We start from the raw sequence: 23,964 nt of genomic DNA, 5'->3' as shown, positions 1-23,964 counted from the left end.
TTGATATCGTCTTTCTCTTAAATCATTTTTGTTTAGTTTGTTCATTCTATTGTTTATTATTTGTCTCCCTTTTTTCCCTTATCTTGTTTTTTTGTTTGTAATGCAAATTTCTTCACAATTCTCCCTTTCGGTCTATTCTTTTAGTGCTACTCTCTTTTGTTCCACTTAACTGCTCCACTACTATACCTACACTTGTTACACTCTTATCACCTCTTCTTCCATAACTGCAGAAATGTATCCTTCGTCGGGAACTACTCTCTACACAAGAACAGGTATTTCCGGATCACGCTCTGGTTACCATTATCGTTTCCATATTTCGTAATAATTTTTCATTAACTGTGTGTGTGTTTCTTCTTGCAGGGGAGAAGGGCGTTTGTTCAAGATACTTTAGGCTGTTGGTTTTAAATGTTGTTGCCCCCGTTTTTGTCTTCAACCCTTCTGTCGATTCATTGAACTATTTATATCGTTTTCCTCTTTGTTCTTGTTAAAATGCTGCCGTCAATCGCTTACGCTGCGGTATTATGCGCATAACTTTTCCTTCCTTTCTTTAGTTTTGGGAGGAATTTTGTGGGTTTTCGTTCCATCGTTTCCCGGCATTTGACTTGTGTAGCGGAATGGTTTTTATCTAGATTTCATGTTTTCCCCTGTTGTCGATGTTGTGTTTTAGAGATTTTCTGTTTAAATTATTTTGTTTTTTCCTTTGCCCGCTCGATTCACACATGTATTTTGCTTCCATCCTCTAGATTGGCTATTTTCGTAGAAGCATTTCTTGTGTATGTGTGGCAATATGTGTGTCCGTCCCAGCCTTCCGGATACAGTACCAGCAGCCCCCATTCGTAATCATAATCATAATAGTAAATCGTGCTAAAAACAGAGTAAGAAAATCATCATACAATAATAATATTCGTGTTCACTACAATAACAGTCGAAAAACACTACTTCCGCCGTCCGCCCCTGTTTGGAATTCGATTCTTTTCCGTTTTGCTCCAGTTTTTTATTGGGTGAAACTCTATCCATAACAATATCCAACCAGTGTGGCTCCCGCCTCGGTTAATTTTCTTCTAGAGATACTCTTTCCTTTACTTGAATCCTCGCCGAACAGCCAATGTATTTCTTGTTTTGTTTTTGTTTATTTTTTAATTTAAATAGTTACTCTATGATCCTAGGTTTATCTTTTTATTTTTTTTCCTTTTGAGACTTGTTGGAGAAGTTTATGCAGTGTAAGCAAAATTAGAATAAGAGAGTAAAAAAAAACATAAGAGCTTCAATTGTTTGTTGAGACCATAAAGCATTTCCTTCCTCAATGTTGCCTTTATTGCATATTTTTATACGCTTTCACTACGAGGAATCTGTTACCATATCCTTGTATTTATCATTTTGTTAATGTTAACTAACTATATCTTCCATTGACGATCCATTTATCAGGAAAAGACAGCGGGTTGGACAGCTTTAAAAACTGTTAAATTGTTCGTCAATTTCATTCACTCTCGACACGTACACGGATTGTTGCTTACTTTCTGCCAAAATTGCCACGAAAGAAGACACAAACAACGTGCGGCGCCTCGCCAACGTCCTCGGCTTTCCTTGCGAACCATCTCATCTAATGAACACGTTCGGTTATTAGTTGCTGCTAAGGGGTTTTTCAATCGATTCCATAAATTGTAGGTGAGAATCGACCCATCAACGGTTTCTCGATTTTGAGTTGACATCGTCATCGAGGCATCGGTGTTGCTAAGGAACGAAGCGTTCGAAAGCACGAATGCCTACTTGATTTGGAATAGAACATGTTTTTACAAATAGTTTAATAAAATCACAATCCTAAAGGTCAAAAAAACAAAAATCCAAAAAGAATCGAGTTGGTGGAAGGTGAACTGATAAATTCGTCCTATCATCATGCCGGATCCCGGGTTCCCCAGGATCGACCGGCTCCGCCCGATGATTAGCTTGTCATCTCAGCCTCTCCCGCGTACACCTTTGAATGTGCCTTTAAATTGCTCTGCAACAGGAAGGTTTGTGTTTGTGTGTGTTATAATTATTCCTTTATTATCATCGCTGCATCTTGCTACACTTTTGCTCCGTTTAGTCTGAATCAGTTCTGAGTTTTTTTTCCGGGGGGGTGGTATTTATGTATATGTTCGTGTTTTTAACTTTCTCCTACTCCGTGCCTTTCTGTTGTTTACAATCCCGTTAAAAACTGTACCGCTCCAGAAATTGTTATAGAAGTAACATATAAAAAAATGTGTTGCGAAAAAAGAAAAACAACATGAATGTCCCAAGCAATTCGTAAGATTTAATTTTGAGAAACGTTGTTTTTTTACAATAAGTGGCGCCAATGGTCTTGGGAGTCTCCTGTTATGAAAAAAGGGAACCAAAGTACCCCCCCAGTCCGGGGAGCCAGCGTTCACCGGAGAACCAGAAGGGAAACGGAACGGAACGCAACGGAGGAGGTACACGGCGTCAGAGAGATTGGAACAGGATGGGGCTTTTGATGGAAAGTGATGATGATGATGATACATTCACGCGATTCCTCTCGGCCAAGCAGGAGTGTTTTCCGTCTTTCTTTCACCCCCCCGCCGCTTTCTCGCTGACAGAAGTGGAAAAAGGTAAGGATGGGAGGGGACCTTTCCTCTTTTAGTCGCTCAGTTCGTCGTTCTGGTTGTTCGTCCTATTGTTGTGTAGCAGATGGTTGACACCGTTGTTCTGGTTGTTGCTACCGTTGCCACCACCACCTTCAGCGCCCCCATTCGGACCGAGGGCACCACCGCCAGCTCCCCCGAGACCGCCGCCAACGGCACCCACACTGGAGCCACTGCCGCTACTGCTTCCGCTGTTGTTGTGAAGGTTCATCTGCGGGGGGAAGAAAACGTAACACGCGGTTAAACTCGTTCTTGCACCATTTTGGATGGAGCCAATGTTGGGCACAATCTGTTAGGCGCGCTCACTTTAGGCACATACCATGCTGGTATTGGGCACCACCACCGACGGCTCCTCCTTGGGCGAGCAGTTGAGGAAGTCCCATATCAGAATCGTGTCATCGTGCGAACTGCTCACGATCTGGAATTCATCGAATTGCAACCGGAATACGCGACCGGTATGTTCCTGTAACGGGATGAACAATGCACCATTAGCCCTTAGAACTTCCTCCGACGTCCGACTTGCGTTTGGCAAGGGCAACTTACCACCAACGTTTTCAAGCACAGCGTGTTAGTCTGTGCTCGAATGTCTAAGGCAGCTTGGAGATCCCATACTTTGATTTTGCCATCGTACGCCCCGCTGACGATGCGCTTCGAATCGAACCGGATGCAGCGAACGAGCTCCTCGTGGCCCTCGAGAATTCGCAGGCAGGTCCCGCACTCGATGTCCCACAGTCTGTTGACAAAAGAAAAGAAACGTTTTTTTACGATATTTGCGATGCATTCAAACGTTTGTCCATGAATACACACGTACCTTATCGAATTGTCGGAGCTGCCACTAACCACCAGCCGGTCGCGGTACTGTAGGCAAGCGATGCCCCGTTTGTGGCCGTTCAGCGTGCGCAGAAACTCGCAGGTCGTCGAGTTCCACACCTTAATCGTGCGATCGCCGGACGCCGACACGATGTACTTTTCGTCAAAGTCGACCACGTTGACTGCCGCCCGGTGCCCGACCAGGACGCGCCTTAGGCCGATCTCCGTCGGCGACACCATGTCCCATACGGCAATTGAGCGGTCCTACGTAACGACGAAATTCGATGAGAATAAAATTAAATAAAATATCTACAACATTTTTAAACAATAACAACTTTTACTAAACGATAACTGTCAAAAGCTTGTTGAACCTCAAACTACCTTTTGTAAACGCAACAATTCCATGGCAACGTGAGATGTTTCATCATTGCAACGACACTTAACACTTCGGTTTGGCAAAGGAATGTGTTGCTTGGTAACTTGTGGTTTCCAAGCTCCACAAATCAATGTATGAGATAGCACTCTCCTTTGCGCTTATCTTGGTTGCTTTGTTATATTTTGAAGTATTTGGAGTTAAATTGACGAGTAACATAGTATTTTGCAATTTTAATGATGCAAATAGTTTAAGCCTATCCTGTTGCCTTCCGTTAGAAAGTTTACGTGGCAAAACTGTGTTAAGAAACTGTCTATCCACCATGAACGTTGAAAGTTAGCACTCGATGAAAGTTGCTATCATTTCGCCAGCGAAAGACACAAAAAGTTTGGCCATTTTACCTTTGAACAGGTCACCATCATGCCGTTGTTGAAGCGTAGATGTAATACCGCCTCGCAGTGATGTATCAGTGTGTTGACCATTTCGCCTGTCTTGACGTCCCACACGCGCACCGTCGAATCGCTGGACCCGCTGATGATGACCTTATCGTCGTACTGCAGGCACAGCACCGATCCGGTGTGTCCCGTGAGGATCTGCGGAAAGTGAGAAAACCATACGCAGCCGATTAGAACACCGGAGCCCGTTCCAGGCAGCAGGTCTCGCGCGCCGTACCATGCAACACTGAAGCGATGAGCGGTTCCAGATCTTGATGGTGTTGTCCCGCAGGCCGGACACAATCTTGTCGTCGTCGTACTGCAGACAGTAGACGCCCTTCGAATTCTCTGACCGGCAGTTTATCCGCTGAAGATTGTGATTGCCCGTGCGCCAGTTGTTCTCGATCGCTTCGATGTCCTTCATGATCTTCGGGAAGAGCTCGCGGTAGAATTTGTGCTGCCGCAGCGTCACGCCCGGTCGTGGGATGAAGAGATATTTGATCCTGTTGAGGGAAAACGAGCGGGCATTAGCAAAGGGAGACGTTATCCAGTGAAAGGCCGATGAACTCACCATCCTTTGCGATCTGCTAACCCCCGCCAGAGGGTATCGGTGCGGACGTTTCGTTCGATCAACTTCTTCCACAGCATGCCCTCGGAGATGACGCGGGACCATTCCTTGCAGACGCGTTCCGCCCGGCACAGCGACTTTGCGTCCAGATAGGAGAGAATGTTTTCCGCCACGTGATCCAATCCTTTTGCTGCAAAACAAATGACAATCAATATTAAGCCAACGTTATGGAACTATTTTGGTTGAGAAGGTATCCTTTCTTTTGCTCAAGGATATCGGGAATGTTAAAACCCAAACCCGAGTAAAGTATTGCGTACAACAAATAACATTTTGGGAAAATTGTCCTTCCAGTTTTTGCCTTCGATCCACACGGACATTTGGTATTTTATCCTTCCTTTGGATGGTCATGCTGAGTTCCTTAGAAGCTTTTTCCTATTTCCAACATTCATTGACGATGAAAAACAGTATGATGTCAAGGTTACTCTCCCAAACCTTTCTTCCCTTTTTTGCCTTTCTTTCTTTTGGATTCCGCAGGGTGTGAAATTAACGGGACTAGCCTTCATATGGACACCATATGGCAGGCAATAGGGAAACGAGATGTACTGTACTTTTCACTATAACTCAGTGAAACATTGTGTGTTACTTCGCTGAAATGGCTTCCATGGGGCGACGACGGCGACGCTGAACGAGGAACCACCAAATCCCTATCGATCGATTTCGTGATTCATTGCTGGACACAACGGCACGAACCCGGAACGCCGCAGATTTATACGTTTTCTCGCTGCCTCAATGCAAAGTGTGTGCCGTGGCGGCGCCGTCGGCCAGTTAAAACAATATGGTTCTCTTCACACCACTCCGCGGCCGAGGCTGATTTGCAAAATCACTGACCGCACCAGCTCCATCGTTCCCTTGCGTTTTGGGTTTCGTTTGGCCGGTTTGTTGCGCGTAAAACAATCATGCAGAACAAACACGCGACGACGGGTTTGAGGTGCCCCATGGTTATTAAATGCCGCCCAGGGGTTCAATGAACGCGTGAGTAGTGGTAGCGAACCTTCCGCACGTATATACATTTTTTCCGTAATTAAAGCCCTTTTTCGCACGCAAAATGCCCCGAACCTGGGGACCCGTGCGGACGTGCCACCCGAGGGTCAATCACAAACAGGCGATGGGACCGGTAGTGAATAACCACAAAGGGAATGGGGATAGGTTTGAGACCGAAAATGAAACGAAAATAGACCTAACGTCAAGATGACGATGGGGTAAGCGACGGCGGACTCAACCGATCCTTTTAATGGCGAGGATTGGCCAACATATACTCTTTGATGGTAATCTTTAGCCATTAGCCTTGCGTAACCCTTCCAAAGCGAGGAGCATTTCGGGATGCCAAGTCCTGCGAAACCCCGAAAAAGGAGCACCAAACAAAGGTGAAAACTGTGACCAATCTACTTCCCGAGAGGGATGATCTTAAAATAATCTTCTATCATATAACGTTTAAATTGGGTTTAAAAGGATCGTGTCGGTTGGAAGCAGCCTACAAGGAGGGTAGACCTTTGGAGTTTCTAAGCACGCTCCACGGGAGGATAACGATCCTAACGATAAACAGTTTTGATGGACGGACAAAACGTTGGGATGTTTTTAAACCATCATTTCATCTTGCTGTTTGTGCAAGTTTGTTGTTAATGCATTTTTAGTGACCGAATAGTCAATGAAACTTTCCTAAGTCAGTATCTTTTGTTGCAGTTGGAACTAAAAATCTTGATGGAAAACTGTCAGAACTTGTCAAACTCCTAATCAGAAATTACTTTAAGTTCCGTGTTCATCTCCCGTGGGGGAAACTATTTCCAAACCTAGAACATGTTGTCCCGGTGTCTCAAACCTTCTACGGGACATCATCCGTCCGTCCTTTATGGTTACCCTAATGTGTTCTACGTTGATTCTCTGTTTGCTGAACATCGACACCATGATGATGTCGCGACAATGTATATTTTCTTGCGAGGTTTAACGAGTTTCTTAGTGTCTAAGGACTCCAGCAACTGACTCCCGCGATTTGTCATTCTGCCACCCCTTGCGACAGTGGGTGGAAAACGGTCAAAAAAAAAATTCGAAGGAGCTTTTTCAGAACACACACACACACAAACCCCCCAATTAAGGGCATGTGGCGAATGTTTTATGTTTTCTCCCTCCCTCACTCTCTCTCTCTCTGGTTGGCTGTCGATTTTACCGAATGGTGTCTTTATAGCTTCTACCTGATACTCTCTATTAGTTCCGGTCTTCTCATACCACCTTCTCCACCTCAGGAAAGCCGCAAAAGAGATGATTATGGCGCTGGGGCATCAACAACGCCAGACGCCAGACCCGGCCCGTCGCCATCGGCTTTTATAGCTTTCGTCGGCTCAAATGGGTCAAATTTGTCCCACCCCTCGTGGTAGTGACCAAGGGGCATGTGTTGGGCACCGACCGACGCCGTGAATGGGCTCTTCTAGTTTTATCCACACCGTAGAACCCGAACACACCCAACCCGGGGAGGAGAGCTCTAAGGCAAACCTCTAAGGCTAGGAGGCGCTGGTTCTGACAGTAAAATGTAGGTTTATTGAGTATTAAACCGTTCCCCTAAAGGAACGGAGATCCGCGCCGTCCACAACAACGGTGAAACCAATCGAATGTTCCGAGGTTTTCGGACCGGAAATTACACCCCATCTAGGGAAGGCATATGGGGAACAAATGTGTTAGCCGCCGTCGATAACGAACGCCGGGGGGTGCTCATCGGATAATTTGGGTAGCCATTTGGCGCGCTTAGCAATGAGTGATGTGCGAAAAGTGATTTCTAAACGTTTACCACCCTCCTCAAACCTCGAACACTCCGAGAAACCGATCGGCGAACGGTGGTGGGAGGATATTATTTTTCCTCCAGCGAAAGCTCGTGCACCAACACATGTGTTTTAGTCCATTTTTCCATCCCTGCCATTTCCGTTCCCACGCCAAACGATTCCTTGGTGTGGTGAACTTGAATCGGCCCTTAACCTTCCGAACCATCCTACTATCCATCCGCTGACCTTTTTCCTCCTTTCTTTTTGAGTTTCTCAGTTTGGGTCCGGGATTGCCTTTCCTACAGAATCTCCCGAGCAAACATGCGGAAGCAAACAAACTTTAGCAAACTCTCCCATCATCGTTCTGCCTCTTTCTAAGCCTCCATTCTTTTGCCCATTGTTGGCGAGGAAAAGAAAGGCCCCCGGGCCGGCTCTTCCTAAACAGGTCGGTCGGTGAAAGATCTGCGACGAGTTGGGAACCTGCGTTTCCTGCAAACTACCTGACCATCATCGGGGACATGCCCGACCGAGAGATGATGGTGTGCCCGTGTCTGCGAGCAGACCTGGAGAACGGCGGCAATCGAGAGCAAGCGCGGGTTTGACCTACTTTCGCGTGTGACCTGGCGTACGAAGGCCCGCCGGGAGAACGCACCCAAAACCGGTGGGCTCTCTTTGCTGGAGTTGGTGGTTGGAAAAAAGGGCAACTCATCATCGGCCGCATGCCGCGCCCCACTCTCGCATGCATTAGAAGGGAAGGTGGTGGTGCTCCTTTGGAGGAACAAGTTTCCCCCCTCGGCCGTTGCCACGAAGGGCTCCCGCGGAAGGGATGTACTTACTGGGTAGCAGTGTGATGAAGTCCCGCTGGAGCATCGGTTTCAGGTAAGCGTTGATGTGTCCGTGCTGGTAATGGCACATGCGGGAGAGAAGCTGCTCGACGAACTCCACCTGGTTGGCCTCGTTCCATTTGGTGAACAACGTCAGACAGGTGTCGAGCTCGGTCTGGAACGCCGGTGACGGTTCTTTCTTCCGCGCCGGATCGTACAGTATCTGGGTGGTGTACTGGAACGGAAACGGGGTGAAAGGAGCAGAGAACAGAACGGAACACAATTAGCACAACAACAACAACAACAAAAAACACACACACGTTTGCGTACAAAGAAGACGGGGCCCTGTCAAACAAGAGGCTGTGAGAGAGCGAAGAGCGTACATCGGTCGTCGTAATCGCACAAAAATGCGCTCGTTAACGGAACCGGAACCGGTTCCCTCCCTTTCCCCCCTCCGCTGCGCGGTCGGGAAATCCCGCTTTCCAAACAAATTCCACCCCGAGGCCAAGGGGAAAACTAGGAAAACAGTTTAATGAATGAAGCCGAATTTGGCGGAGAACAAACAAACATCTGTGGTTATCGCCTTTAATTAAAGCCTTCGAACAACTGAGCGAGTACAGTTAAACGTTGAAGAAACGTGCAATCAAAAAAGACCACACTTTACGGTTTTCGAACGTTCCGCAACTAGACGATGGCCAGCGTTTGGTTGAGGTATCGAATTTGTGTTTTGGGGAGGAACAACAAACCTGATTTATATCTTTCCGAGAGGAGAGTAACCGCGGCAGTGTATGTAGAACATCAACATTGCTAGCCTACTGTAAAGTAATTGATGTTGAATCGACAAACCTTCAAATGGCAACACAAACGGGTAAGTAGAAAATTCGTCGTTTCCTAGGATCACGACCAAGTCGAGAGGTGCAGGTAAAAGTAGGCGAAAATCGCATTCCGGTCGAAACATACTTTTGCGAGGATTGTTGTGATTCGCGCTCGTTTTCTGATGCGAAAAAGCGATCATAGCCTACCTTATCCTGTATCTTTCAACTGGTCGTCTCTACTTCATGCGACAACTTTCATTCTGGTAGATCCCAGAAAGTGACGAATTGTCTATTTACCCGATTGTGTTGCCTGTTGAGGATCCGATCCGAGACTCGATCCTCAGAATCCGATCCGACAACTTACAGTTGGTTGATCCAGATTCCAATCTGTGGAATTGGAATTCTTCCTAAAGCTAAAATCTAGAGCTGGAAGAAAAGCTGGTTTCTTCATCTGGGGGACTCTGTCCTGGCACCGGTTTCCTAGGTCTTGGATTTAGCATCCATTTCGAATCGATCGAGCCAAGGATCGAGTCTGTGAATCAGATTGAGCTCCATTTGTAAATCTTAGATTGTGTAAAAGAGAAGAACTAAGGCAGTATCGGGTGCAACATCCAAAATAATCCTTGATTAGGTGGACCAATCAATAAGAAGCACAGCAGCATTAAATCATTACAGGGTTCACCAAACATTTGGAATATTTGATCTCAATCCAGATTAATCTTTGATCAGTCCTGGGAACTGATCTTTAGGATGCTGCCAGATTAGAAACCCGATTCGTGTGTAACCAACATCCGGATCCCACTTCCCAATAAACATTCGTTTGAAACACCGACCATAAGTAAACGTTATTCAATTGTAGAATGAGACGGCCCAAAAAACTTTCTTTTACTCGCCATGACTCACCGAAGTCCACCCGGGGTAAAATTCGAGTTGTAAGTAACGTTACATTCGGCTATCGGAAAAGAGACAACGACAACGACAACTACAACATTTCCCCACGTGTTTGCTTACTGCTGCTGACAAGCGCTGTAAAACAGTTTCAAACAGCTCCAAATATTTGCCTCGCATACACGAGCAGTGATTTGGTTATGTTATTTTTAAGACGATATAAAAAAACCACTCCCGGAGGTGTCAAAAACTCCAGCACCGAGCCCGCAGGTTGGTTCCCACCCAGGCCGTTTTCCCACCATCAATTGTGCATTACATACGGGGTGGTTTTGGGTGATGGCCATTAGCACCGTTTTCTATGTCACCATGCCCCCGCCGGTACCGTTAGTGCAGCACTCACACTGGGGCGGCTTTTTGGTTTTTGTGGGACACAGGGGCGAGGCTTCCAAACTCTCCGTTGCATTGCACGTATTGTTGGGATCCGCAACGTAACCACCGTTTCGGAGCAGGCTCCCAGCGTTAAGGGCGCAGTTTATTGTTTAAAAAAAAAACCTGCGACTCATCAAACATTTGGAATACATTTGCATACACTTTGCGCATCGATAGACGACGCGTGAGTCGGCTTCAAGTGGTTTTTGGGAGGTTTTGTTTTTTAATGAAAAAAAGGTAACAAATATTTGCCCAAAAATAGCACCACATTTTAAAAAGGGATTACGAACCACCAGGTGGGCTTAATTAAATCAGGCAGGTTTTCGACATTTTATGCCCACTTGGTATCGGGGGCTAAATGCAACCTGAAAACACTGACAAGGGGAAGAGGGTTGAAAGTTTGGTTTTCTCATCTAATCAATGGATGATGAGATAACCGAACCCCGGCTTCGGCCTGTGGCCACTTTTCTCTTTCGTTTTCGGTAACACCAATTGCTCCTATCAAAAAACAAAAAACAAACTGTGTCGTAAAGCGACGTCGTGTCTGGAAAATTCACCCCAAAATTCCGTGTGTGTGTATGACGAGACGAGGCGACAAGGCCAACAACGGTGTGTGCTAGCCCAAAATGGTGCGTTCCACGATGCCTTCCATTTTCCATCTGGGTCAACCGGAGGAAGAGGGAGGAGACTGTCACGTGGTTGCATGCAGTACAGGGGAACGGGAGGGAGCCGGGTTGGCTAAAACCCATCACCTCCGTGGACAGTGCATTCGGCGCTGCATGCGATGAACCTCTGGCCTCTATTTGTTCCGAGCCATCATTTTTCGATCCGACGCTCATCGAATGGCTCCGTTTTGCAGCAGAAGCCAACGCATAGTACGTTAGCGATGGCAACGAGCGATCGATCGGGGGGTGGAGATTGCCAAATTATCACGCCACACGAAAAGCGATCGCCGCAATCGTCGGTCGAACGGATACGCGATTTTCCCACCTCCTACCCCGCGGCTACAATCGAATTTGAGAGATCTAGATCGAGAAATCGGTACCGATCGTGCGCGAAAACGCTGTGCCTTGCCAAATTTTGCCAAGGGGCACACTCGAATTCGATCTCGATTGGAACACGAAAGAGGCCTGTTTTCGCCGGGTGTTTCGCTTTTTTTTCCCCTCCCAAGCCGAGCATAGCTAAAGAGAACCCAATTTAAACCTGAGCACCGGAAATCACATGACGAGCATGGCCTACAAAAAAAGTAAAACAAGGTGCACCACCCCGTGTAGCTAATCAACATTTGTGCGAACAGTAATTTTATGATCTCCACCACCGATCGTGCACATCGAACATCGAACGCTTTCCTAGCGCGTGTAAACGAAAGGAGTGAAAGTGTTACAAGAAAACAAGTGAGGAAAATTGGGGTTAGGATAAAAAAGAAAGAAAACAAGATTCACACCAAATAAAAGCACGATGCATCGGACCAAATAAATTTCGTGACTCAATTTTGAAACCAACCCGTGGACTTCGAAGTTGCCAATTTCAAACCGTCTTTTTTCTGTCCTGCGATGGATGATTAAGTGTTGAAAAATGAACAAAACCTCCACCTTGAGAGGGTGGTTTGCTTGAGATGACAGATTTGTTCTTAAATCAAACTCGGCAACAGTATTGAACATATCTTGATTTTCAGCTCAAGTATCGGCGAACCCGGCATGTTTGCCATGGTCGTGGTTAGCTTCAACTTACTCATCCTGCTAGTGTCGTACGAAGATTTCACCCATTCAACTATTCCGAACCGCTGATCGATAGGAAGAGCGCGTGGAATAGATTTGTCAACCGAAAACGAACGGCAGATGGTGGCGATTTTTCGAACCGAAAACATGAGTTCTATTTTAGTTTTCTGTTGTGTTCAATTTTTTTCGCTCTAAAAAATGAGAAGGAAGAGTTTTCTTGTGACTTACGATTGATCCATTGCCAAAAACAAAAAGATGTTTCCTTTCGCATTCTTTCAAACTTCTCGTAGTCTTTTTTCTTCGTCTTGGATGTGGATTTCCTCCAGTACGGCTTTTGAATTCAGCTTCCTGGACCTCCGCAAGCTAACCTGGAGACATAGACCTCTATAGTGTTAAGGCCATATGTCCTTTCGGTAGACATTTCCTGTGCTGGATCATTGCCTTTTCTTCTCTTCAAGAGTTGTAGATGAGAGCTGCGGCTATGTTTTGAACCTGAAACCTTAACTGAATAACTTTGTCGAAAACAGTGCAAGCAAAAAGCGGGCAGAAGTACAGGAAACCTTGACTCACTTACTCTTTTTGCCAGGAACGGTCAGTTCAAATCTGCAACGATCGGACAACAAAAGTGCACACGTTTGACTGTTTCCCTTCCAGCTTGTGTCGGAGGCATTTTTTTTTTCGTTCGCCATTCCTTCCACTTGTGGCTACACTGTGTTGAAGGTTTTCGTGGTCATAACCATGCGTCTGCGAATTTTACGTTTATTTGGAGCAACAAAAAAAAAAGTGTGTGTGTTAAATGAAATGTTACTATACAATACAGCGTGTCGTGTCTCCCTTCGCAGCGGCTTGTCGTCGTCCGTAGTATCGAGGGCGCGAAATGCAACTCCCTTGTAACCGAAAAACAAGGCCAATGTCACAGACACACACACACACACACACACCGACAAGGCGGAGAAATCACGGCGAAGACGGACGACTTTGGAATTACAATTTCGTCGCGACATGTGCGAAGTTCTTACACATTCTCGCCAAGGGAGGGTGGTAAGATGGCGGTTTCGAGTATCAATGGACAACAAAGAACGCGAGTTGCATTTTTCGATGTAGTTGAAAGAAAGAAGAAAATTGTTTATTTTGCAAAGGGACAAGGGAGGAAAGTCGTCAAACTGCACCTTCTTGCACTCATTCATTTGCATGCCACGACGACGACGACGATGATGATAAAGCGGCGGGCAATGTACCAAACCCGAAGAAAGAAGGAGGGAAAGAGGGAGGACTTTGTGGTACAAAGGGCATGGAAGATTATTTTATTTCTTTACTTCCAGAATAGCAAACGCTTGAGCAATGCTGCGATGTCATTACAATTAAAAGACAATATTCAAACATAGATAAAATACCCGGTGGAACTTGGTTTTGACAGCGAAATTTGAACCCGTGCTTATGAAATATTCGAAATAAATTATCACGCTACCTTTTCCTTCATCCTGATGTGGAAACGATGCTTTACCACAACAGAGAGGTTAAAACATGGCGTGAAGAAACTAATTGTTTCCGACAGCTGTCGTTCGTTACGGCAACATGCATTCATAAAAATACCGAAAAATAAACATACCACACAGGGGGTCGGTCGGGTGAGCGGCTTTCACAGTGAATTACATCAAAACCATCAACATCACGCATTTCCCTTAAAACACGCACATTCGTATTCGAAACGGTGCCAGGTTTTCACTGTCGAGGCGATGCCACTGGTGGATGGAATTGATAAATCATTTAACGTAACACCGATTGACGCCGGTGGTAGTGGTGGTGGTGATCCTTTGTGGCGAATGAGGAAGGTGTTAGCAAGTAAATAGGATGAAAAATTCATAAATCCACCCACCACCACGGACTATCTTCTCTCGATATGATGAATAAATTATCCGAAGCAATGTTGTGATAGTCTGATGATTATCCGGAGTGATCGAAAGTAATTTAGGCGTCATTTATCATTTGGAAGACATTCAATGGGAAATAGTAAGTAACAAACTAAGGTCTATATTGTATCAACGGCCTTTTTATATAACTTCGCACCCTCGCCCAGAATTCATCTGGGTCCACCTAACGATCTGTGGGATGCACCTCTAGCGAACCCCTTCAATATCTCAACGCTTAAAAACCTACGTCGGGTATCATTGACTCACCAAAGCTGCACCTCCAACGTGTAATCTCGCAATCGAAGAAGGTGTACTCCATTCACCAGCCATGTGACTCTCTTTTAAGCAACGAAGAAGAACTATCTGGTTGCCAACTCCAAGTGGTCTTCTCTTCCCATATCCACCTCTTCGTGGGTTGGCGCCTCTCGTTCATTGTTCGTTGGCTTCGTAATCGAAACATTACCACCAGAAGGTACGCCGCCCCCGGGGGGTGGGGGCTGCCATTCGACACGCACCTCTCTCTCCTTCTCGAACATAACCCCACCGGCAACAAAGCCGTTTGTCTTGGCGCCTTCAGCTTCACAACAGCAAAAGCGCGCTTGCAATTCCACGTTTTGCACAATCGCACCACACGGGCTGCGTGGCTGATCTTTTGCAGCATCACCTTCGTACGGGTGGTGCAGAGTACTAGGCTTTACAACGGGGAGGCTTTGCATAGACATCTTCGGAGGTTGCGAGTGTCGAAACGAAGACTGAAACAAGGCCATATGCCAACCAGCGGATGGCATCATCCATGGAAGACCAAGGGGCACCCCCTCGTGGTTTGAAGAAACCGATTACGATTGTGTTTGCCTCATAGGAACTCCTCTTTTGCGTCAGAAGTACCAATGGAGTTTGTAATGCGAGTTGCAGGAAGTACAGAATAATCGATTATTGATATTCTTAATGCAAGTTGTTGCTTCGAATGGATGTACTAGTCGGCAATATCTGAGTCATATAGAGCTTCCAAGTAAGTCCCAGTTCAACCATGACTAGTGGGAGAATGGAAAAATGGAATGTAGTTACCAAGAATCATAAACATGCAAATTCGCCGATTATATTACTTTCCTAATTGCTCTAACTTTCAACAGTCTTCTTCCGAGAGAGAATAAATCAGAAGCTAATAAGAACCATCGAAGGACAACGAATCCGCTCTAACGGAAATTATGCCTTGGTTGTTCTAGGTCCAAAAATCTCCTTCAATGTTTCATCCTTGAGCAAAGACCAAAACCTACGACCGACAAGCACACACGGTCAATTTCCGCTAATTCAGGTTTGAACTCACACGCGCCTGTCCTTTCTCATATGTGCAGGTATCACTTTTTTTTTCTACCGGATGTGACTTCGTTTGTGGTCCCTGTCGTTGCCTTCCTAAGTTGCCGCTCAACTTTATTACACTTCGCCTTCACCGGACCTTTAGCTTACTCGCACGAGAGTTTTGATCGGGGAGCATGGAGTGATTTCTTCGTCATGTTATTTGTCGTTTTCGTTCCAGTCCACTCCAGAGCATCGGCAGGTTTAGAGCGTGATGCGTCGAGCGAACGAGGCCGCATCCCATCTCCGCTGGAAACTGGTTCCACACCACCCCGTCGTGGTTAGCGACTCGTTTTATGTCTCTACCTCAACCTGTAATCGATACCTTGCGCTGCTGCCTTGCTGCCGATTTAAACCCGACGACCGGATGCTTAGAAGCGCGAATAAGGGTTTGTGTATCGGAGGGGTCTTCTGCGTGTGCGGTCACTTCGGGCAACCTAAGAACTCACACGCATCAAACTTGCCCGAGGAACGTTGTTTTTGGTGTCAAGGTTTTTTCTACCAAATGAGGCACATTAAAAGGCTATCATAAGCCCGCTTCAGAAACCGGGCGGATTATGTTTAAGGGAAAGTTCCCGAACACGAACCGAAAGGTTGGCCTGGAGTTTGGAGTCGGAGGAGAAAGTTTCCAGGAACTTGCGGGATCGTGTCAGATAACCCTTTTGTGAATGAAGTGTCTAACATTGGACAGGGGGAACTGAAACTCCGTGGAATAAAAACATAAATGTTTATTTATTTTACGTATCTTAAGTATGAACACTAGACGAAACATGAATGTAAGCAACTGTTCAGGAATTTTTACTTCAAGACATTTACCTCATCACTTCTACGGCTGATTAATAAGTTAATCATTTTCACGGCACACAAATTATCTTAAATGATCCCAATTTCATCTGCTTTCCCGCTGCTCTTCTAACACTCCTCCTCTTTTCTACAATATGTTTCTCCTTCTCTGATGCTCTTGCCAAGAAAGTGAAACATACTGAAACGTCTTCTAGATTGCTTTTTTGTGTCAGTTTCAGCACAAAGTATGAAGATGCAAAAATCGGAACGAAGAAGAAGGATAGATTAATAATTCCGCGACACATCTTTACCTATTCCTCCGCTTGATTCACCTTCCACATTTCCACAGCCACACACATGCGGAGAGGAGCTCTGGTTTTGTGTGTAGGTTTTCACCCCAACCCGGGTGCATTCGCGTGGCCTAGTTTTCCATTCCCGGAGCTGGCAACATGGAATGGAACATGGGATGAGAGACTGGAGACTGGCTGTGCGTCGTCTTTGATGCGAAAGGCACGCTTCAGAACACGTGTGACAAATTTAATCTAGCAAGGGACATTTGAGTGGAAATCAGCGAACCAAGGTAACGAGGAAACATTTCCTAGCATGATGACAGATTTGATGGATGCGCTGAAGAATGTTCCGATTGTAATTCCAAAGGCTAGCCATGGGACATTTGTTTGTTGGACCATATTATTATCCAAACGGAACTAGGTAGGTAATCCGGGAGAGATCGTAAACATTCACTCCACAATTAATCGCATTGCAAACTAGCAGTTCTACCGTTATTCCGTTATCAAAAGCGAACTCGTCATACCGTTGGCGTGAAGTGGCTTTGGGTAAAAGCCTCGCAACAAAGTTTGTGCCAGGTAACGATTAATAGATAATGTATCCGGGGATCATTTTTCTAACACCTTTTGTTCCCGAAGCAATACATATTTGATGTGATTAGCTTTCACAAATGACTACAAGAGAAAGCTGATCATATTTTCTGAAAAAGATACATAAAAATGACTCCCAGAACGCCGATTTTTTCTAGCAATCGGGAAAACCGCTATTGTGCGCCACGATGCATCGTTAGTTTCCCGGACGGAAACCGCAATGAAACAGTATCTCTCATCGGTTGCATCCATCATCCATCCCATGCACCGTTGACTCACCGACTCACACCCCCAGAACCGTCTCCCCCTTTCGCCGCCTCTCGCGGGAGTTGGGTTCGTTCACACACATTCAACCGATTGCTTGCAAGCAACAACAAGACGCACACGGGCACGACCGATGCATGTACTGCACTCCCTTGACCCTCGACGAGCACGGATCGGGTGGGTTTGGGGAAGGAAAGGGAATCGATCCTCGGTTGTACGGAGGAGTGGAGGCTCGTGCGCTTCACAAGAAACACGCGGGACGACTTCCTCGACAGCCGGTTATTCGTTGTGTAGATGTCGTTTACACCTTCACAACCCGACAACCCACAGCCGCCTCCGGTTCTCCCTCGCCTTCGCCATCAGCCCGCAGCAGCAGCAGCAGCCTCTGTCGCGGATGACCTCGATTTCTTGTGCCGCCGGACGAGCCTCAGATTCAGGTCGGCCCCGGTGCGACTGTAAAAGGGCACACACTACCTCCTTCCGGAGCAGAGAACGGGGGGGTAGTGGAGGTGATTTTTTGCTCAGTTTTAAAGCCGCCAGCTTTATTAGAGACCACGGGTACAGCAGCAGCAGCCTCGAAGTGTGCCACTCACACACAGGTGAACGGTTGAAGGTGGTTTCCGCCATCAAATGGAAGAAGGTAAAGTTTAGCTACACCTTTCCTTTATCTTTTGATAAGTTAAATACATTCTCAAAAGTCTTCTTACAACATCAAGCTTTAATTATTCTCTTGACAATTGCAGAACTTCAAAAACTTTTCTGGATGTTCCCTTTTTCTTCTCGATTCTTTCTATTTCATTTGTTATTCTAATGGGCTGAGTTCTTTTCTATTTTCACTTCAGAAGTCTCTTTCGTCATTTATCTTTCTTTCCTTGCAATTTCACTAGTACTTTCATTCGCATCCCATGTTTTTTTCTTATGTACCGTCTAAATTGCACATGCCCCCCACCAATGATGCACTACGATCCTCTCTACCCCTCTTATTCTATCTTATTTCTCGAATCAAACTCGAATCGTACGCAATACCGGCAATTTTCCTCTTTCCGTTCAGGCTTTGTGAGTTTTTTTTTCTTCTGCTCTTAGTTTCTCTCGAGCGTAAATTGATTTATTTTTGGACCACGAGGTCAGTAGGTCCCGATGCGTCTGCTGCGAGAAGGGAAAAGTGCAATGATCGTGAGCGTTGGCTGCACTGCACTGCCGACATGCGGTTGATGAGCATGCACTTTCATGTTGGTGAACATTATTTTCTGCACAATTCGTTGACAAAGAAAGTGTCGCATGCAGAAAGTAGCCCCTATCTAGATGAACTGCAAAGTTGAAAAAAGAAACGATAGCTGATAAGATAACGAACGCATCAGCAGCAGTCGTAGATGAATTAGAACAAATTCATACTTCATTGCATGCACTTCAATTTAATTTAGTTTTCTTTTTACTCATCTCTTTTTCCTCAACATATTGTTCAAAAGTTCGAGTCCTGTTACAAGTTATCGAAGATACAGTAAATTACAAAAGAAAAGAATATTGAACATAAAATTAAGCAAACCAAGCAACGGCATCCCGAGGAGTCGTTTGTATCCCGGCGCATCCGGACCTATCTCAACCAAAATTACAATGTGCAGTGTGCAATTGCATCATCGTCTCAACGCTGCATCGCTGCATCTTTCCTGTCGCTTCGGTCACGCACGCGTTTATACTTGTTTTGGCATGTTTCTCTTTGAGTGTGAGTAACGTGGTGTCGGTCACTTTCATGAGGAATATTCTTACCGGATACGAAACAGTATTTATTGATCCTTTGTTTGTTACTGAAGCGAGAACGGATAACCATTATCCAGTCAAAGGTCAATAACGTACAATAATCTTTCCAATCCGTTTCGACCTACTCATTGCAGATCAAGATCAAACATCTTAACCATCGTCTTAACCATAAGACGCGGAATGGACCGCCTGATAAATGACAAAAATAGGATAACATTTATTTAAACTTCGTTACGTGAACCGACGCAATGTTTTATCTTCTGTTTCTGTCCCAACGTTCCCACGAGGTCACTTCCGGTTCGTTTGCCTAGACACACACGGTGCGAAGGAATACAAACCTAACCGACGACATGAGCATTAAAGGAGGCAAAATAACGTTCACGATATGCATTTGAAGAGAACGTATAAAAAAATCCTCATCTTATTTGAAGCTGTTGGCCTCTGTGCGCTTGATTTTGCAAAGCGTGTTAACCTTGCACCGCACCACACAGCTCTCCCCCACCAAGCCGGATCCGGATCTCGACTCCGATTTGTTTCCTTTCCCTTCGTGGAAGTGTAATAAAGTTGGTCGGAACTTCGTCGCAGCGTATGGTAGAATTTAAAATCAGAGTAATTTATCATGTCTAAACGAATAAAATTGTAATTATTGGTCACCATAAGGATTTGAAACGTGCGTCAAATGGAAATTGAATTACTTCCCAAAAGGAAGCACCAGAAGTATCACTTCCTTGTCCTGAATACTCAAGGCTAAGAGTTTGAAATCCCCAAATCGTAACAGTTGTGATAGCTTAGGCACAAATCGAATCATCAAACGGCGATTTCCTCTATCCCCTTCCTTCCATTCGGAACGTTCAACCCGCGGCCGGAAAGAAATGCAAATGAAGAACTTTCTCTTTTTCGTTCCTTTCACTCACTCGTCCATGGAAGGTTTGTTGTTTGCTGAGCCACACAGAGTCGTTCGCGCGACGGTTTTACTTCAGATGGAAAGTGTACTTTTCCACCGTGCAAAATTATGATTTTTCATTTACGCTCATTGATGAACCGTTGCACTGCAATTTGGTTGTTTATGGAAATAAAAGTACATTTGCCCACTCCATAGCGAATCATGCGGTTCGAAGGAAAACGCATCCAGAGCGGACAGCCAATGTCCAATTTTTCCAACCGTTGGAAAGGAACTTTTCCTGCGGCGCGTGAAAGTGCATGTCGCTTAACAGCGATTCGACGCATCCGGAAAACAGCGGCGGTAAACGGAAATGTAGCCACCGATCGGACACAAGCCGATCGGTATGTGGAGAAATGGAACAGAGAAAGGAAATCGATTCCGTGTGCGCCAACAAACCAAAACCGCGTGGGCGTGAAAATAGCCCAATTTTCTTTCCCTTGAATGTTTTTCCGCTGAAAGTGAAACTCATTGCTCTGCGGTGTCTTCCGCGCCCCGCCGAGTGTTCCGACACACGGCCTTTGGTGTGCAGCGATGCGAGGTGCATGGTTTTGTAACCGAAGCAAGCTCCCCAGGGGTGGGAGGAAAAACAACGACAATATGCACATATTTATATAAACATTTGAAAGGAAAACCGCCTTGGCGCTTTCGCTCTCCGGTGAGGGGCTTGAGTTATGTGGATTTATTCTTCCTGTAGCAAACAACAAGCGCGAAGTTTGCCATACACATATCAGCCGAAGAAACGATGCGAAAAGTTGTGTTTCGGGCCGTAATATCTCACAACGAATGTACTTCTTCATCGGCATAAACTTTTACCTTAAAAATTCAAACCATTAAATGAGATAGTTTTGAAAGAGGGTGGCCTACTAAACATAACAAACTCACCTGTGAGTTGCTGATCCCATCGTCCATGATTTTATCCGTATCCATTTTCATCATTTCGGTGTCCAGGATTCCTTGCTAGCGTTTCCTGTGGCGATCACCAGAAACGCGACGGTCTAAAGACCTATGTAAGTTGCTTTTGACGACAAACTCCACTGAGAAACCGGCCCGGGAAACTGATCCTGCAGGAGAAGCGTCACCCGGGAGAGATTTTCTTGTTTTGTGTTTTCAAACGATCACAGACACGGTCAAGTGCGTTGGGATTTCCTTCGGGACGTATCCTTGCCACCGGTGGTGCAACATTAATGGAGGTTGCTTGTATCTTAAACGAACACTTTAAGGATAATGCTGATCACGTTCAACCTATATATTAGAAATAAACACTGTGGACAAAAAGGTAAGAAGCTTTCATTAAACATCGCTCCGCGGGTTTCGCACAAACATAAAACGCAAACGCTGGCTGTCTATCGAATCACTGTCGATAAAGGAATTTCCACCGAGCAAGCAAGTTGTTAGCTAGCAAGTTACGGTGAGTAGATGAATCTAGATGGAAAAGATAACAAATAAAAAAAAACTCCCGTAGGCATAATCGATCGTGAAGTGCAGCTTCTTCCGTACACCGACAGAGCGATAGAGCGAGAAGTGCCTATCTGCAGCACACGAAAGAGATGGAGAAAAGAAAAGGCAGCACAAAAAGAGGAACCCTCTCTGAATCACTCTCTTTGGAGAAACTTTTTACTCTCCACTTTTGTGCGAACGACATTCACATAAGCATTTCCACGATTTTTTCCTTTCTTTCTTTTCGTGCCTCCATTCCCAATTCCACACGGGCATATTGTGTGCTATCTTCCGCGCTAGGGCTGCTGTTCTGTGGCGGAAATTTCGCTGGTCAGCATTTTGCTGAGGAAACTGTACAACAACACGCGGGCTTAATGGGGATCACTCTTTTTTCGAGACACACGAAAACTAAATTCACTCCAGCACCACACAACAACGCACGCTTCCTTCGCTGAACGTCGCATAACAACGCGTTGATTTCGTTTGCAGAACGCACCTCTCTTTAACAAACGTCAACACTGACGGAAGGCTGCCAAATGCATGGTAAAATAGCGTTGTGCTGCGAGGAATGACCCAGCAGCAAACGTGTACCAGGCACCAGCCAGACGGAGGCCTATCCGCCGTAATCAATATTTAAACTCCGCTCGAACGAAACACGGGTTCGAAAACAGGCACACCACACACAAGCGGGCGACAATGGCGGCGAATGCCTTTTCCGAGCGTTGAGTGGAGAGGAGGCTCGGGCTGCGAAAGTCACCTTTCAGGCACACTGGGCGCGCACCTCTGAGTCGGGGATGTTTTCCGCTTTACCCGTAAGATGCAGCGACCGCGAACAACTTCTCGGCCGTTCTCGATGGGCAATGATTAGCGATATTCAGGCAACCGTGGGTCGCAGAAAGATATGAAAAAAACACTTACGATTCGTTCGTCCAGCATCGAACCGCGGAGACGAGACGAAATAGTCCGAACCGAACGAGTGACGTCAACTAACTGAAAAAGGTCGAACAACAAGAAAACTGACAAAAGGAACCCCTAGGACGGTGCCGTACGAAACGAAGCACATTCGCTGTCGGCTGACGTCACGATAGCAGCAAAGAAGCGGGCCTTCAGTGGTAGATAGAATGAGCGCAAAACACTCTGCTACTGCAGGACAAAACAACATGTTATGACTATGCAGAATGTAAACGCTCAATCGAATATTGAGCTACTGTGTGAGCGAAACGGCTAGCTACTTGACGTGGGATGGAATGAGAACAGCTTTTCAAATCAATCTGGCAGCACTGCTCTCAGCAAAGTTGCTGAATTCCGTGCGTTTTGACACAACTGCACTATGGGATTTCAAAAGTGTTTAACGTTTTCAGGCGATGCTGTGCTTCCGTAATTATTTTTGTACACTTTCAAACGCACGTTCTTGTTATGGCGAATGAGCCAGTCATATTTTAGTTCAGTATTCAGTCCATAAACACTATCTGAATTCGTTTCGGCTGTGGACCTCAGTGTTTGTTGATAACGAGCGCCAAAAATTTACCGCAAGCCGCCCCGGGCAAACAGAGCAAAATCAGTTGGTGATGTGCATTCTAAGTAAGATTGAGCTAACTGGTGTATTCCGATAAACATTGATGGACTTAAATAGCAGTTTTTGCAACTCTTTTGTGATTGAAAGATTATTTCCATCGCTAAAACCAATACATTCGATTGATTTAGTTTACGGTTGTTTTACGGCTAGAGCTGCTGCGTGTGATCTTCTTATCATCTTCCCCGAGATCCACAATGGCACAATCCATCAGGTTGCGCGGAAGACAACCGCACGGGTGATGCAAATGTGGCGGAAAAGAGGACGTTGGGAAAGATTGGAGGGTGTCTGGTGTCTGTGATTATTCTAAAAAAAAGTACTGGTCTCTGCCACGGGTGGCCCATTATTATCAGTGCGCGGTTTGTCAGTTCGCATCGGGAATTTGGTCGATTCGTTAACCTATTTATTTCACCTACATCGTGGCTGGCGGAGCGTGGTGTGGTTGGCTGGTCACTAAATTCTAGCTAGTATTTATGTTTCGTTGAAAAATGAGTGCAGCTCCCCCGTAGTGCGCTGAGTCGTGTCGTTTCTACTGCGAAGATTGAGAAAAGAAGCTACGGCTAGCTCGGAAAGAGAAAGGGAGAGAGAGAGCGCACGAGTGTGATTAGTGCTTGGCCGAGAAAGTGATAGAACGAGCGAGGAGCGTTTGCGCCGCTGGGCGAGTGGAGAGTGTGGCACTACTATTAGTAGGCGAGATAATCATAAAAGGATACGATCGTTACACGGCTGATAAACCAACAGGAAGGAAAAGTACCGTGCTAGGGTT

General features: G+C 45.8%; 1 protein-coding gene across 2 annotated transcripts; it reads right to left on the bottom strand.

Annotated features, from left to right (window-relative positions):
• Positions 1 to 45: 45 nt before the first annotated feature.
• LOC131261087 (beta-TrCP) lies at positions 46 to 22,607 on the bottom strand. Of its 2 annotated transcripts, none has more exons than XM_058262997.1 (10): positions 22,544 to 22,607; positions 21,071 to 21,450; positions 8,465 to 8,687; positions 4,825 to 5,011; positions 4,492 to 4,756; positions 4,221 to 4,412; positions 3,448 to 3,710; positions 3,180 to 3,369; positions 2,956 to 3,099; positions 46 to 2,847 (listed from the first exon to the last, which is right to left on the bottom strand). In XM_058262997.1, exons 2-10 carry the CDS (start codon positions 21,122 to 21,124, stop codon positions 2,632 to 2,634), a joined length of 1,734 nt encoding a protein of 577 aa, XP_058118980.1. In that variant the 5' UTR covers positions 21,125 to 21,450; positions 22,544 to 22,607; the 3' UTR covers positions 46 to 2,631. The 2 variants fall into 2 exon arrangements, with proteins under 2 accessions (XP_058118980.1, XP_058118981.1); XM_058262998.1 differs by lacking the exon at positions 22,544 to 22,607 and adding an exon at positions 22,383 to 22,400.
• Between the last annotated feature and the right edge of the window lie 1,357 nt (positions 22,608 to 23,964).

Source organism: Anopheles coustani, chromosome 3, assembly GCF_943734705.1.
Source record: "Anopheles coustani chromosome 3, idAnoCousDA_361_x.2, whole genome shotgun sequence".
NCBI classification, from domain to species: Eukaryota; Metazoa; Arthropoda; class Insecta; order Diptera; family Culicidae; genus Anopheles; species Anopheles coustani.
This window is presented reverse-complemented; position numbering and strand designations above follow the sequence as displayed.